At 35.5% G+C, this 16,228-nt stretch overlaps 1 protein-coding gene and 1 pseudogene across 1 annotated transcript; one reads left to right on the forward strand and one right to left on the reverse strand.

The window, feature by feature from the left end:
* The window catches only part of LOC120122157, a 44,389-nt pseudogene extending 37,949 nt beyond the window's left edge, over positions 1–6,440 (forward strand).
* A 4,530-nt stretch (positions 6,441–10,970) lies between these two features.
* LOC120121965 (aldo-keto reductase family 4 member C10-like) lies at positions 10,971–15,856 on the reverse strand. Its single transcript, XM_039141225.1, has 3 exons — positions 15,055–15,856; positions 12,536–12,790; positions 10,971–11,309 (listed from the first exon to the last, which is right to left on the reverse strand). The coding sequence occupies exons 1-3, from the start codon at positions 15,619–15,621 to the stop codon at positions 11,049–11,051; spliced, it is 1,083 nt and encodes a 360-aa protein (XP_038997156.1). The 5' UTR covers positions 15,622–15,856; the 3' UTR covers positions 10,971–11,048.
* Between the last annotated feature and the right edge of the window lie 372 nt (positions 15,857–16,228).

Below are 16,228 nucleotides of genomic sequence, written 5' to 3' on the forward strand. Positions count from 1 at the left end.
GTTTTTATTCTTGGAAATAACATAATGACTTGAAGCAAATTGCATGCTTTTAGATAAATGAGCTCAGTATTCTTAATATTTTATGATTCTTATTTTGCTAGAAATAGTTTGAAATTCATTCGGAGGATCTTTAAATCAGTTAGAGTTTCTTTTGGTTTCCAAATATTGAAGACATTTTCATGTAAACTATGATTATGACTGATTTTGCCACGGGTGCACAGATGATAAGCTGCTTAATGCTGTTGCTGGTAGCTCTCTTGACGTTATTCAATTTGTCACAGTTATGGCTATATGTAATACTGTTATTCCTATAAAGAGGTGATTCTATCTTCTATCTTGGTAGAATCTTTTAGCTACAATTTAGAGATAGATCATAACAGTGTCATAACTTTGTTCTTAATTTCAAAAATTCTGTTGCATACATTTGCTAATACATATCATCCTGACATGTTTTTATCATCTGTAGCAAAACCGGAGCCATCTTGTACAAGGCACAATCTCAGGATGAAGATGCTCTTGTTAATGCTGCTGCTCAATTGCATATGGTTTATGCCAATAAGAATGCAAATATTCTAGGTAAAAATCCGTCCCTTTTTGATGTAAAGAAGTTGATCGCTAGGATGATTATTTATGGTTTCCTGTATTAAATACTGTACAGAGATCAGGTTCAATGGTTCAATAATTAAGTATGAACTATTGGAAATTTTGGAGTTCACTTCTGATAGGAAAAGAATGTCAGTGGTTGTTAAAGATTGCCAGAACGGAAAAATTTTACTTTTGTCAAAAGGTGCAGATGAATCAATTCTCCCTTATGCTTATGATGGTAATGTTTTTTTTTCAATCTTTTGCTCATCATGTTATTATTTTTAACTTCAATCTATTTGTTTGATGGTTGATTTCATTGGCAGATAGATTCTTGTTTGTCTGCATGATTTAATTTTTTGATGATTGTTGCACCTATGTGCACGGATCGCCTTTTTTCTTTGAGGAATATCTTTGGCTTACTGGCATAAATAACTGTTGCTATCCTGCCTTGAACAATGACCATGTGCATCGATTCGAGGATGGGGTGTTGGAGGTTTGGATCTTGTAGTTAAGTCCATGTTAACCTATATATTTGTTTCAACTTCAAGTCTCATTCTTGTCATTTCATTTTCATGAACTTATATTTTTAGGTTTGGAATTTCTTTAATATCCTTTTTGGGACCTCATTCTAATCAGAGAAGTACTTACTAAATTTTAGAAGCTAAAAAGGTTTCTTATGGTGGCTTCTGTTGTTTCTGTCTTTATCACAGGTTATCTCCATTATGGGTCTTGATGCTGTTGGGCTATTACTTTATACATTTATGGGACTTTGACTGTTTTCCTAGTTGATTTCCCCCCGCTTTTGTATATAATTTATGGATCATGCATCGAGAATCATAAACTTGCCTTACCCCTCATCATGCTGGCTTGCTAATATATTTATATTTTTTAATGATTGGAAAGTTTTTGTGGGGCTTGTAATGTATTGAGATTCACCGATATAAGTTCTTGTTATTGCATGTTAGAAAAGGTAATTTTTAAAAGGACAATAGATATTAGTGACTGAATCGGTTGGTTTTCTATATGATATAATCATTACCTTTTCAGGGCAACAAACAAGAACATTTATTGAAGTGGTAGAACAATATGCTCAATTGGGGCTACGTACTTTATGCTTAGCTTGGCGTGAATTGAAAGAAGATGAGTATCAAGAGTGGTCTTTGATGTTCAAAGAGGCTAGTAGCACATTAGTTGACAGGGAGGTGAAGTACTATCTAATGATCTTTTTGTGTTCTCCATTTGTTTATGTTTTACCTTATTGCACACTTTTGGTCAAGTTTGGTGATGAGTGACTCAGTTCCTCTTATCAACACATTCTGCAGTGGAGGATTACTGAGGTTTGCCAAAGATTAGAATATGAGTTTGAGGTTCTTGGAGTCACTGCAATAGAAGACTGTCTACAGGTGAAGTTGAGCTATTAAATCCAACTTGCATATAAAACCTTTTTCATTTATATTTAAGTCAAATATACATTATATCCATGGAATGTATTTTGGATGTTAATATTTGTCCCTTTATTTTATTTTTAATTGTTTTAGGATGGTGTACCTGAAACAATTGAAACACTCAGGAAAGCAGGAATAAATTTTTGGATGCTGACCGGAGACAAGCAGAATACTACCATACAGATCGCCCTTTCTTGCAATTTTATTTCCCCTGGTAGGTTAACCATTTACATAAATTTCAATTCATTGTGTGAATTACATGTTCGGCTGTTTATGTTGTTTCAAATATCTAGGTCAATTGGAAGGACTAGTTTTCATGGTTCCTAAATGTTTGAAACTATGCTACTTGTATGATTTGTTGCTTGGATTGAACAAATACATTTATTCAAGTTCTCATTTCTTGCATCTCTCCACATGCCTGCAAATACTTCGTGTTGTTGACTGCTGGGACTGACCATGCAGAAATGTGTTGTTAACTTTTTTAACGTAAGATATAATGGATTTTCATATAAACTGATGATTTATTTGGATATGAAACTAGAGATCGGGTTTGCATTGCCATGGATGGGGCCTTTTCAAGTGGCATGCCAATTGGAGTAAGATCTCATGAAGCAAAATATCTGTGCAAGAAATGACAGGACGATACTAGCTCTGCATCATTGTTTTCCCATATAAACTGGATTTATCTCTTTGAATTTAAGCGCCTCATTGTGACGAAGAGTTTTGAAGAATGTGTAAGATTAGAAACAAAATATCTTAGATATTATTGTTTATTATAGTTAATAATGTTGAACTACATTATATTTTACGTTAATGTAAACTTTGATTTATTATTATGGATTTCATTTTTCTTGTTATGGATTTTAAGTTTGTTGTTATTGATGTCAAGTTTATTGGAAAATGCTACAAGTTAAATTTGGGTAATAAAAGAGTAGAAAACAACATTTGACAAATTAGTTTTAATTTGCAAAATCAATTTCTTTTAGCTATAGAGAGGTAATTAGCGGCGTTTGTATCTTAAAACGCCGCTATATACCAGATCTTTTGCGGTATTTGTGGGAAAAACGCCGCTAAATATCAAGACCTATTGCGGCGTTTGTGGACAAAACGCCGCTAAATATCAACACCTATTGCGGCATTTGTGGAAAAAACGCCGCTAAATCTCAACACATATTGCGGCGTTTGTTGGAAAAACGCCGCTAAATCTCAACACCTATTGCGGCGTTTGTTGGAAAAAGCCACCAAATATCAACACCTATTGCGGCATTTGTTGGACAAACGCCGCTATATATCGTTACCTATTGCGACGTTTTTTGTTACCAAACGCCGCGAACTTTAGCGACGCTATTTGCAGCGGCGCTTTTTGCGGCGTTTGTTATAGCGCCGCATGTGTTTTTTGCGGCGCTTAAAAACGCCGCTATAGGTATAAAAAAATGCCGTAAATGTACAGTTTTGCTGTAGTGCAAGTTGGAACTTTCCAGGGAAAGATTGTCAGGAAAATTATCATATTCTTTAGCTGGTTTGGATCAGCTTAAAACTCTCAATCTTTCCCACAATTTCCTTAAGGACTCATTGCCACTGTCTTTGTTTCATATGCCAAATTTGGAGCAACTTGATTTGAGCTACAATGGGTTCTCTGGACAAATCCCGGAAAGCATCAACCTTCCATCAATTCAAATCCTTCAAATTTCTTCGAATTCCTTGGATGATCCCCTTCCTTCACATATATGTGTTAATTCGACTCGAATTTGGTTAATAAATTTGGAAGTGGGCTATTTCTCTGGTAATATTCCACCAGGGCTTGGAACTTCTTCTTCCTGGGAGCAACTTTCTCTCGGCATGAATGATCTCACTGGAGGGATATCATAAGGCATCTTTCTGCTTCGAAATTTGAGCCTTTTGGAGCTTCAAAACAACAACTTTGATGGGAAGCTTAGTCCTGATATTGCTAATCTCTCTAAACTTGTTCGTTTAGATGTTTCTTCAAACAATTTTTCTGGAGAAATCCCGGATGTGTTCAGTCAGCTTCATGATTTTCAGTTTCTTGTTGCTTACTCAAATCAGTTTACCGGTGGAATTCCAAGTTCATTGTCGAATTGTCCGACCATTAGTTTGTTAAATTTGAGGAACAATTCAATGGATGGTCCTATAGTTCTTAATTGTTCAGCTATGGTTGCTTTGAACTCACTTGATTTAGCTACCAATAAGTTTACTGGTCCTGTGCCTGATAATCTTCCCTTGTGTAGACAATTGGAAAATGTCAATCTTGCCAAGAATAAGTTCGGTGACCAAGTCCCCGAGAGTTTCAGAGAATTCCATAGCCTCTCTTCTCTTTCCCCCTCGAATTCGAGCATCCGGAATCTGTCATCTGCTCTTCGAATTCTGAATCAGTGTCAGAATCTGACTACTTTGGTCCTCACCTTGAATTTCCATGATGAAACATGCCTGATGATCCTGATCTGCATTTCGAGAACTTGAAGGTTTTGGTTATTGCAAATTGTGGGCTGAATGGTTGAGAAATAGTACTGGTTTGCAGTTGTTGGATTTGTCAGGAACCATTTGGTTGGAACGATCCCGTCGTCGATAGGAAGCTTTACGGATCTGTTTTACGTCAACTTATCGAACAATTTGTTTACCGGACAGATTCCGAAGAGTTTGACCGAATTACCGAGCCTCATTTATAGAAATATCTCACTGGAGGACCCTTCCCCGGATTTTGTTTTCTTCATGAAAAGGAATGAAACTGCAAGGGGACTGCAGTATAATCAAATTTGGAGTTTTCCTCCAACACTCGACTTTGGTCTCAACTTTCTTAGTGGACCAATTTGGCCAGAGTTTGGGAATCTGAAAAAACTTTATGTGTTTGATTTGAAGTTGAATAATTTCTCTGGACCGATTCCGGAAAATTTGTCCGGGATGACCAGCTTGGAGATTCTCGACTTATCTCATAATGACTTATCGGGGACCATACCGTCTTCGCTGCAAAGTCTCAGTTTTCTGTCCATTTTTATGTTGCATGTAACCAGATTAATGGGAAGATCCCTTCCGGAGGTCAATTTCCGACGTTTCCGAGTTCGAGCTTTGACAGGAACAATCTTTGTGGTGAGCACTGGTCCCATTGTCAAGATGTTACTACTGGCGAAGATCCTGATGAGTCTCCGAGAAGATCAAGTAGGAACAACAGAGGTACCATTGTTGGAATGGTTGTTGGAATCTTTTTCGGGACAGTTCTTCTGCTTGGTCTTCTGCTTGTGATTGTGTTGCGTGTGAATTACCGCAATGAGGTCGATCCTGAGAGAGAGGTCGACCCTGACTCGAACGATAAAGATCCAGAAGAAACCGGTTCAAGGCTAGTGGTCCTCTTCCAAAATATGGAAACCTGAAAAGAGTTGTCAATAGACGACCTTTTGAAATCGACCAACAATTTTGACCAAGCAAATATCATCGGTTGTGGGGGCTTCGGTCTGATTTACAGAGGCATCCTCCCCGATGGTCGTAAGGATGCAATTAAACGGCTTTCGGGTGATTGCGGTCAGATGGATAGAAAATTCCATGCCGAAGTTGAAGCACTTTCAAGAGCTCAACATCCAAATCTTGTCCACCTACAAGGGTATTGCATCCCAAAAACTGACAGGCTACTAATATATTCTTTCATGGAAAATAGCAATTTTGACTTTTGGTTGCACGAGAAGGTCGATGGTAACGAGGCTGCAAATCGCATAAGATGCAGCCAGGGGTCTAGCTTACTTGCATCAGTCATGTGAGCCTCATATTCTTCACAGAGATATAAAGTTGAGTAACAATCTTTTAGACAAGAATTTTAAAGCACACTTGGCGGATTTCGGTCTCGCAAGGCTCATACTTCCCTATGATACACATGTAACCACTGATCTTGTGGGCACATTGGGCTACATTCCTCCCGAGTATGGTCAGGCGTCCGCTGCAACCTACAGAGGCGACGTGTACAGTTTCGGGGTCGTGCTTTTGGAGTTTCTGACCGGGAAAAGGCCGATGGACATGTGCAAGCCGAAAGGATGTCGGGATTTGATCTCTTGGGTGATTCACGTGAAGATGGAACACAAGGAGAGTGAGGTTTTTGATCCATTAATCTATGACAAGCTGCACTAAAAGGAAATGCTGCGGGTTCTTGACATCGCATGCCTTTGTTTAAGCGAAAGTCCTAAAGTACAGCCTACGATGCAGCAGCTGGTTTCTAGGCTCGACAACGTCGACGTCGGCATGTAGCTCCGCGGAGCAACTATGGGAAACTTTGGTTGTACAGGATGAAATATTTCTCAAACGTCCATTGTTGCAGAAGCTGAAGTTTTTCGTAGTGACATGATCCTTTTGTAAATATTATCTGATTTTGGAGGGATCTAACACAAATTTTGTGGGAAAACTTTTGTACGATTGTTCACATTCTTACTTTGGGAGATGATCAAATGCCTGCTTCCACAATGTAAAATAAAATAAATTTTGATTCGAAATGTAGAGTTTGATATGTCAACTGCATTGTAAAAAACACTGGATTTTGTGTTTCAAGAATATTTGTTAACAAAGGTTTCACTGAGCTGCAATGACGAATTTCTATTTCAAAGAACATATTTTTGTAGTCAGTGACAAGGGTCAGATTTTATATTAGGAGGTGAAATTAAAAAATTTTAAGGGATGAATTTATAAAATTTTATGAATGAAAATAAATTATCAATACAAAATATCTAAATTATATGAGAATTTGAAGTTTTCGGGAGCCGTCAGCTCGTTTTGTCCATCCCTGCTGGTAGTGAATCATATGAAAAATGTTTAATAAAGTGAATTTTTACCATTTGAATTAGCGTTTAGAATGTTGTTATGGTTTCCTAGTTTAGGTGGTCTGGTTTGGTTAGGTTAGAAAAACCTTGCAGACTTACATTGGCAGTTGGATTAAGTGAAGATTTTTTGTTCCAAACGATGGAGAAATTTTTGATTCAGTGATAAAATAAAATAATTTAATGAATGCACACTCAATTTTTTTTCTAAAATAGACATTTTACGAAAAATAAAATATATTTTTATTTTTTTAATAGTCTGAAATAATTATAATGTAATATTTATTCAATATTCTTTTAGTCTATTAACATCGCGCACTCATCCTAAAGATGTAGCTACTCGAATCTAGATCCTCTATGAAGAATAATATTTTCTTTTATCATTGAGCTCATTCAATTGATTTAAATATGTATATTTTTAAAATGTTACAAATTACCTATAATTTATTTTCAAAGAAAAGGAAACCAAACTATTTGCAGCCATAGTTTCTGTAATACCCCAAATATCGAATCAAAGACTTTATTGAAAGAATTTAAAATTTGAAGATTTATTTAACAAATTGATAAAACATGAGAATGATTTAAAATAATGATTTAGAATAAATTGTAGCAATGGAAGATTATGAGGGCATTTTGGTCCTTTAAAAGAAAAATGAATTTAAAATTTATTTTAATAAGATATAAGTAAAGGGGAAGGGAGAATAGGTTACCAAAAGTTATCATCTTTTTCTTCTTTCTCTTCCCATGAAAAAGCTCTCCTCCATAACTAAAGGTAAGTTTCAATTTACTAGTTTATTCTTTCGTTTTTTTGTTGGCTTTTGAAGCATTGAGTATAATAGAAACTTAAGGAATGATTAAAAAAACTAAGTTATGGATGAAATAACAGAGATTGAAGAAAATGGGTTTTTGAGTGTTATGTTAGAATATAAGTTAGAATATGAGTTTTTAATGATGTTTGTTAGTATATTTGACTTGTCAAATATGCAAATAAGAGATTGGTGGTATTGGATGGGTTTAAAAACATGTTAGAAAATGTGGTGTGATTCTTAGAATCAAATGATATTGAAAGATGCTAGATGTTTTAAGTAACTAAATGGAGGAAAGTTAGTATAGATAAGTAGGAAAGAGTTAAATAGTATTGTTGGGTGTAAATATAACGAAATTTTACCCCATTTTGCTAATAATCGGGTTAAAACTGAAAATCTGGGCACGGGTATTGGTACTATAGAACAGTACCGATATTATAGGCTAAAATGGGATAAATCAGCTGAGTAGTATCGATATTGATTCAATCAGTATCGATACCGAAGAGGGAGTATCGATACCGAAGGAAAGTTATCGATACCATTTCAAAACAGAATGCGAAAATGGTATCGATACCATAATATGATACCGGTACCATAGTATGGTAGTATCGATACCATGGTAGGGATATCGATACTGAGGAGCCATAAATTTTAAAATAGGTTGATATTGTTGTAGAAAAGTTAATAATATGTACTCTCGAGTAACGTTTGAGTATAATTGTTAGCAAAAATACTAACAATTGATATTGTTCGTGTCTTTATTATATGCTTGAGTAGATCGAAATCAAGCTCGTGAGTCAAGTAAAACTAAAGACAAAGGCAAAGTACCTGAGTAATCAACTTTGCATTTTGGATACAATAACGAGGCAATCTAGGTGAATGCATTTAATTATGTATGTATATGTTACGGTAGTCATAGTTTTATGATTTATTAATGTAAGTATGGTGATTACCAAATAGCACTAAGTGTGCAAAAACCTAAGAAATTCATACTAAGTGTATGAATTTCCGTATGAGCACTTTGTGTGCAAAACTAAGAAATGCATACTAAGTGTATGAATTTTCGTATGGGCACTTTGTGTGTAAACTAAGAAATTCATACTAAGTGTATGAATTTTCGTATGGGTACTATATGTGCGAACTAAGAAATTTATATTAAGTGTATGGAGTTTTGTATGGGAAATATATGCAATTATCAAAAGTTCATAATAAGAAGGTGAATTGTCGTATTGTTAGTGGGTGAGTAATCCACGTAAATTATAGTAAAAATTTAGGATTATTGTATGGGCACTATAGGTATAAACCATAGAATGTATAATGATTGAAAGGGGTAATTGATATTATGAATTATTATTATTATAGTAGAAATTGGTCTAAAATAAAATATTTGAGGCCTAACTGTGCATTTGACAAAAATGTGTCAATTATGCCAGTTAGATGAAAGGCTAAGTGTTTTTTAGGCTTAATCGTGCATTTGACAGAAATGTGTCAATTATGCCAGTTAGATGAAAGGCTAAGTGTCTTTGAAGCCTAACTATGCATTTGACAGAAAGGTGTCAATTATGTCAGTTAGATGAAAGGCGAAGTGCCTTTGAGGCCTAAATGTGCATTTGATAGAAATGTGTCAATTATGCCAGTTAAATGAACGGTTAAATACTGTTGAGTAAAAGATGAATAGCCTAACTGTGCATTTGACAAAAAGGTGTCAATTATGCCAGTTAGATGAACGGTTAAATATCGTTGAGTAAAAGATGAATGACCTAGTTGTGCATTTGGCAGAAATGTGTCAATTATGTCAGTTAGATGAACGGTTAAATATCGTTGAGTAAAAGATGAATGACCTAGATGTGCATTTGACAAAAAGATGTCAATTATGTCAGTTAGATGAATGGTTAAACACTGTTGAGTAAAAGAATAATGGACTAGCTGTGCATTTGACAGAAAAATGTCAAATATGCAAGTTAGATGAAAGGCTAAATACCTTTAGGTAAAAGACGAAAGGAATTATAATGTATGGTGATATGAATGATGCATAAGTGTTATTAAGGGATGATATATATATATATATATATATATATATATAACGTAAACAAAACATAATGGGCATGAAAAGATGCTCAAATGAAAATATAAAACGGTGTATTAACAGTAATTAAGGTGCAACCATAATGATTATAAAAGATACATGATCAATTGGCACCTTAGTACAATACATATATAGTACTTTCACATTTAATGTACATAGGGAAAATTAAGGAATAATAGGGAAAATATACAGAAGGATAGATATGATGGTCATACTAAGAATAATTTCTATGATGGTATGAAAGAATTATGGTCTAACTGAGTAGGGCTTAACCGGTCCTTAAAAATGATGCAATCAAATTCTTCATTCAGTATTCATAAGATAATGTTGTATAATCGTAATATCTTTACAGTATTACTTCTCACTAAGTAAATACTTAACGTGTGTTGATTTCACGCGTAGGTAAAGGCAAAGATTAGTTGCATAAGGAATGCAACAATAGAAGCAGCTTTCATCAATTAAAGGTTGACTCATCAGTAACATTATGATAATCTTATTCATTTTGAGAACTTAGTTGACATGTAATTAAACTAAAGTAAATATTTTGTAATGTACTTAAGTGATAGTTGTAGTATTCTACTTCTATGAATATCATATTTTGTAGTAGTTCAAATTGAAATAAAATTTTACGGGTTTTTAAATAACAAAAAGTTTTATAAAGTGATGTGACATCTGGTGTATGGAAAGGTATACGAGATATGAGTATGACAGTTTCCATTAACATTGATTGCATGCGATACCATTGAATTATACATTTTTCTAAACACCAAAATCTTGGTCAATAGGGTGGAAAACAAGCAACTTATTGCTCTAACTTACCTTTATAATGTCGAGTTTTTGGTCAGTTCTATGGTAGTCACATGGTCAACTATTTCCCATTCTATGTTAATCGAATTCGATATTTCTGATATGATTTATTATTTTATATACAATATTAATATGAATATAACACATCTATAAAATGAATTTATTAAATGATTTCAATTATGTTTAAATATACGTTGTCAATAAGTTAAAAATAAATATATACTGTTAAAAAGATTATACGTATAATAAGCTTCAAATCAAACTTGACGGTTGTAATAATTAAAAACCATCTTTTTAACAACTATGGTCTTGAAAATTTCCATTGGTAATTGATGTTTTTACAAGCAAAACAGATTTGCAGAAATTACACGTAACAGAATTTGTTCATATAAAAGTAAACGCTGCCACTAAGGAACAATAACAATGTCTTTAATTTTCTATTCATCATCGTCACCAACCACAACAGCAAATATTTATATCGGTGCAACCACATCGACATGCTAGCAACATATTAGGTGTTCGATTCGGCATCGTCTTCCGTTTCGCGGACAGCTTGAAGAGGACTGCTACCAAACATAAGTCCTCTATCGGAGAGCTTGTTCAGAGGACCATCTCCGAATAAACATACCTGTGGTTCAATCTGATTCATGCGGTTCCACTCGTCGTCCGACAGAGACCAGTTGAATATGTCGATATTTTGCTTTATCCTGTCGGGTTTTAGGCTACATGGTAGGACACTGGTTCCTCTTTGAAACCCCCACCGTAGAATTACCTACGAATGAGCAATGCAGCAGACATTTCCAACACATATTTAGACATGAACATAGAGATATGACCCTCCACAGGCCTTTCAGATACATGAAAAAACTAAGAACCAATGAACATGCCCCTGTTCGATACATACTCATACCCGATACTCACCTAGAGATTATCAAGCTCGGGAAATATAAAGATGGATGTTATGATCAAGATAGACTTGGGAAAGCTTATCGAGCTCCAGAGATAAGCTCAAGCTTTAATCCAAAGTTGGTTACTACAGAAATTATTCATAAGCTAAACGTTCAAGCAGTTGAACATACAAGACTGACCTAGAGATTCAACAATTTTAACCATAAAACATATGGTAAGCGTCGGGTAGGGGGTCTCCTTACATTTGATGGTTGATGCAGAATGGCAACTAGTTTGAAAATATTGCACAAAATGGAACACCATTGAAGCATATAAAAGTGAATCCTACAAGATGGAACTTTGTTTTCTCCCATGAAGATATCGATATTTTCCTTTAATAGCACTTTCGTGCTCCTTCGAAAGATTAACCCGCAATAAAAATTATAAAAATGACTTTTCCTTGGGGAAATAAAAGACAAACAAACAACTTCAGTAACTTTGATCAAGCTGTCCTTTAAGCTTATACACTATAACCATAAACAAGCTCTTTAATTTGTTGCAAACAAGATGAATTCACCTACTGCTAAACCTTTGCTCAATAAGTCAACAAACAAGATTAAAATTTATGCTAAAGGTATTCATTTAGTTCGATAAGTGACAAAACATGGGCTCTAACCAAGCTCTTTCATCTACTGTGTAGCTCTCGAGTTTGAGTAGATCCTGAGTTAGACACATTTAAATATTGTATTTATAAGCCTTCATTATATATTTATGCACTTTCATACTCTAGTACTAATCTAAACATAATGAAATTGTGTTTGTGACTGTATCTTTCACCTAATGCTCGAGTTAGGAGTCACTCAAACATAGAAACGAATAGTTGAATTCATTTTTCAAATGCATGTCTCATTTGTTGGCTACTATCAGTTTCAGAGTGGTTCGAAGTTTCAATGAGTCCGGAACTTTTTTTTCTCCAATTTCACTAAGTTGTTGATGTCTTACATTGATGAATGAGGTCAACATATCATCGACAATTTCGAATAGCCTACTTTAGGTCCGAAGAAACATAGAAAAGTTAAAATATAGATTACATTGCTATAAAAGGCATACCTGCTCAGGTGTCTTTTTGTGCCTATCTGCTATCTCTCCAACCACTGACAATTTCAGCATCGGTCCATGTACTGATCTAGACCTCCGGAATGAAATCCGAGGAGTTCCGGGTTCATCTTCCCCACCTGATCCACTATCGGACACTCCGGGACTTGAAGCAGGTACTCCTAGAGGTGTGTGAGCCGATACATGGATACCCTTCAATTGGCAGAACCTCACCAGTTCATCTTGCCTCCAAAATGGATGCAACTCCACCTATTAAAAAGGTATGAATTAGTTATACACCTTGTTGAAGAATTTCAGCAGATATGGAATTCCCAAAATGGAGAGCAATAAACGAGAACAATAAAGGCCAATAACTGTGATTATCAATCAAACTTCCGAACAACCGCCTGCCAACTACAACATAAACAAATATTCTAATGCATACACTAATAAAGTTTGCCTCGAACGTCGGATGCAGATTCAACTATTCGAGAGGCATTACCTCATCCTGGATGGCGTACAGCTATGGTTAAGGAGATGACTACTCTAGATGACAAAGGTACGTGGACCTTGGTACCTTTGCCCACTGATAAACAAGCTATTGGGTGAAAATGGGTATTTCCTGTCAAATTCAATGCTGATGGCTTTGTTAATCAATTGAAAGCTCGTCTTGTTGCCAAAGGTTTTGCTCAGACCTATGGAGTGGATTATTATGATACATTTTCTCCAGTTGCTAAACTAGCCTCTGTTCGACTATTTATCTCTCTTGCAGCTAGTTTTGATTAGTCTTTGCATCAGTTGGATATAAAGAATGTCTTTTTTATGGTGATCTTCAGAAGGAGGTGTATATGGAACAACCACCCGGTTTTGTTGCTCAGGGAGAGTATGGGAAAGTATGTCGTCTGAAGAAATCTCTATACAGCTTGAAACAAAGTCCTCGAGCTTGGTTTGGGAAATTTAGTCAGGCTATTGAGAAGTTCGGGATGCAGAAAAGCGAGTCAGACCATTTTGTTTTCTTTAGAAAGTCTGATGGATGCATTATCTTGTTAGTGGTCTATCTAGATGATATCGTTATCTATTGAAATGACGCTAGCAGAATTTCATCTCTGAAGTTCTTTCTTCACACTCAGTTCCACACCAAAGATTTGGGGATGCTAAAGTATTTCTTGGGAGTTGAGGTGAATAGGAGTAAAAGAAGAATCTTTATATCCCGAAGAAAACATGTGCTTGATTTATTATCAGAAATGGAAAAATTAGGTGCTAAACCTTGTAGCACTCCAATGGTTCCTAATCTACAATTAACCAAAGAAGGAGAATCTTTTGATGATCCTGAGAAGTACAGGCGAATTATTGGAAAACTGAACTATCTTACGATAACACGTCCTGATATTGCGTATCCGGTAAGTGTTTTGAGTCAGTTTATGTCCTCTCCAACTGTTGATCATTGGAAAGCAGTAGAACAAGTTTTGCATTATCTGAAAAGTGCCCCTAGACGTGGAATTTTATATAGCAATCATGGTCATACTAGGATCGAATTTTTTCAGACTCAGATTGGGCAGGATGCAAGGAAGACAAAAGATCTACCTCGGGATACTGTGCGTTTGTTGGTGGTAACTTGGTTTCATGGAAAAGTTAGAAACAGAATGTGGTCTCACGATCCAGTGCTGAAGTTGAATACAGAGCAATGCCCAAGTCCGTATGTGAAATTATATGGGTATATCAGCTCCTCAATGAAGTAGGAATTGAAGTCTAAGTACCAACAAAACTCTGGTGTGATAATTAAGCTACGTTTCATATTGCTTCCAACCTTGTCTTCCATGAACGAACTAAACATATTGAGATTGACTGTCATTTCATTCGCGAGAAGATACAACAAGGTCTGGTCACTACTGGATACGTGAAGGCTGGAGAACAACTGGGAGATATTTTCACAAAGGGTCTCAATGGAATCCAGATCAATTATCTATGTAACAAGCTGGGCATGATTAATATCTATGATCCAACGTGAGGGGGAGTGTTACAGATTATTAGGCTAACTTTTAGGAAAAGTATATATTCCACTAATCGTAATATATTTAGTTACTTAATTTAGATATACTAGCCTGTGTATATATAACCCTTTTCCATTGATGAATAAAATACTACGAGACTATTTTCTCTATTGATTCTACAGAGAGTTGATATCTTTCATCATCTTTTGTCATACCAGAGTACCGGAGCTCACGACTCCGACCTCCTAACTCGACAAATAAGAAGAGAATTTAGAAACCTCTAGCTAAGTAAATGCAAGCAAAAGTTCCTGATTTCAGATCTACCATTTGAGTCTCCAACAATTATTCCAATAATTACATTTCCGAATTAACCTATGGACAAATATGCACACAAAAGTTTCAGAGTAATAGCAATGAGGTTTTCGATCCGGTTCCATAACTAGTTATGAATTTACTTCACAGTAAACTTGTTAACAAATCTACAAAAAGATAGAAAAACACAATAAATCCGAAGTTGAAAAAAAAGGGTGAAATCTGTCATACCTGATTAACTGCAGGTACAATTTTGGCGAATTTAAGCAGTTCTTTGATCTGATTAACACCGAAATTGCTAACACCGATAGCTCGAACCAAACCGGAATCAACTAAGCCTTCCATGGCCTTCCACACCTTCTTCAGCCGATTCAAAAACTGCCTATGCTCACTCCCAGACTTCAATGGCGGATCAGTGGCATCGCCGAAACCGGAGCTCTCGGGCCAATGCATCAAATAAAGATCCAAATAGGAGACCCCAAGATTCTTAAGAGACACCCTAACATAATTCTCAATCTTATTAAGAGAATTCATGGTACAATAAAGCTTCGAGGTTAAAAAAACATCCTCTCTTTTCAAGGATCCTTTGAAAGCTTCGTTCAAAGCTTCGCCAACTTCGATCTCATTGCCGTAGAGATGCGCACAATCTACGTGTCGGTAGCCGACGGACAATGCTGTTTTTACGGCGTCAACACAGAGGTCTCCTCCGCTCTGCCATGTTCCAAGACCAATGGCAGGGATTTTAGCTCCAGTGTTCAAAACGAAGAAATTCCCATGAATCCCAGATTTCCCTTTCATTTTCCTATACTTCCTCACCCACCAAACAAGAAGAAGAAAAAAAGGAAGGGGGCAAGATTATCAAGTCCCAAAATTTTAACTAAATAAACCCAAATCACCAGAAACACTCCAATGAACAAAAAGCGAAAACCCCCAAATTCTAAGGATTGCAGTAAGAAAAGAAACTGGTTCAGCAATAAGAACAAAGGAACAGTTTTTTTATCCGAAAAAACAAAACTTTACTTCAAATGGAAGAGAACTCGGAGTCTGTTTATCCGTTAATCTGAAAGAAACCAACAATGGGTCATTCATCAAAAAAGACCTTAACACAAAACAAACGAAATAAACAAACCTTGAATATTCAGGCAACCATCACAAGAAACCCAGGACTTTTTTGTTGTTGTTCCTTTCCAGTTCCTATATTGTGTATGTATGCAAAGATATATGATACAACATTACAGCTAAATTTCAAAGAGAGGGGGTCACGGTCAACAACGGCAACACAAGGGAAAAAACAATCGAAAACTAAAACTCTCTATCAACAGATAAAACAAAACTATTAGTATAATATATATATATATATATATATATATATAATAGATAAAGTATCAAAATATCAGTCTTTATA

Source organism: Hibiscus syriacus, unplaced genomic scaffold, assembly GCF_006381635.1.
Source record: "Hibiscus syriacus cultivar Baekdansim isolate YM2019G1 unplaced genomic scaffold, ASM638163v2 tig00110384_pilon, whole genome shotgun sequence".
Lineage (NCBI taxonomy): Eukaryota > Viridiplantae > Streptophyta > Magnoliopsida > Malvales > Malvaceae > Hibiscus > Hibiscus syriacus.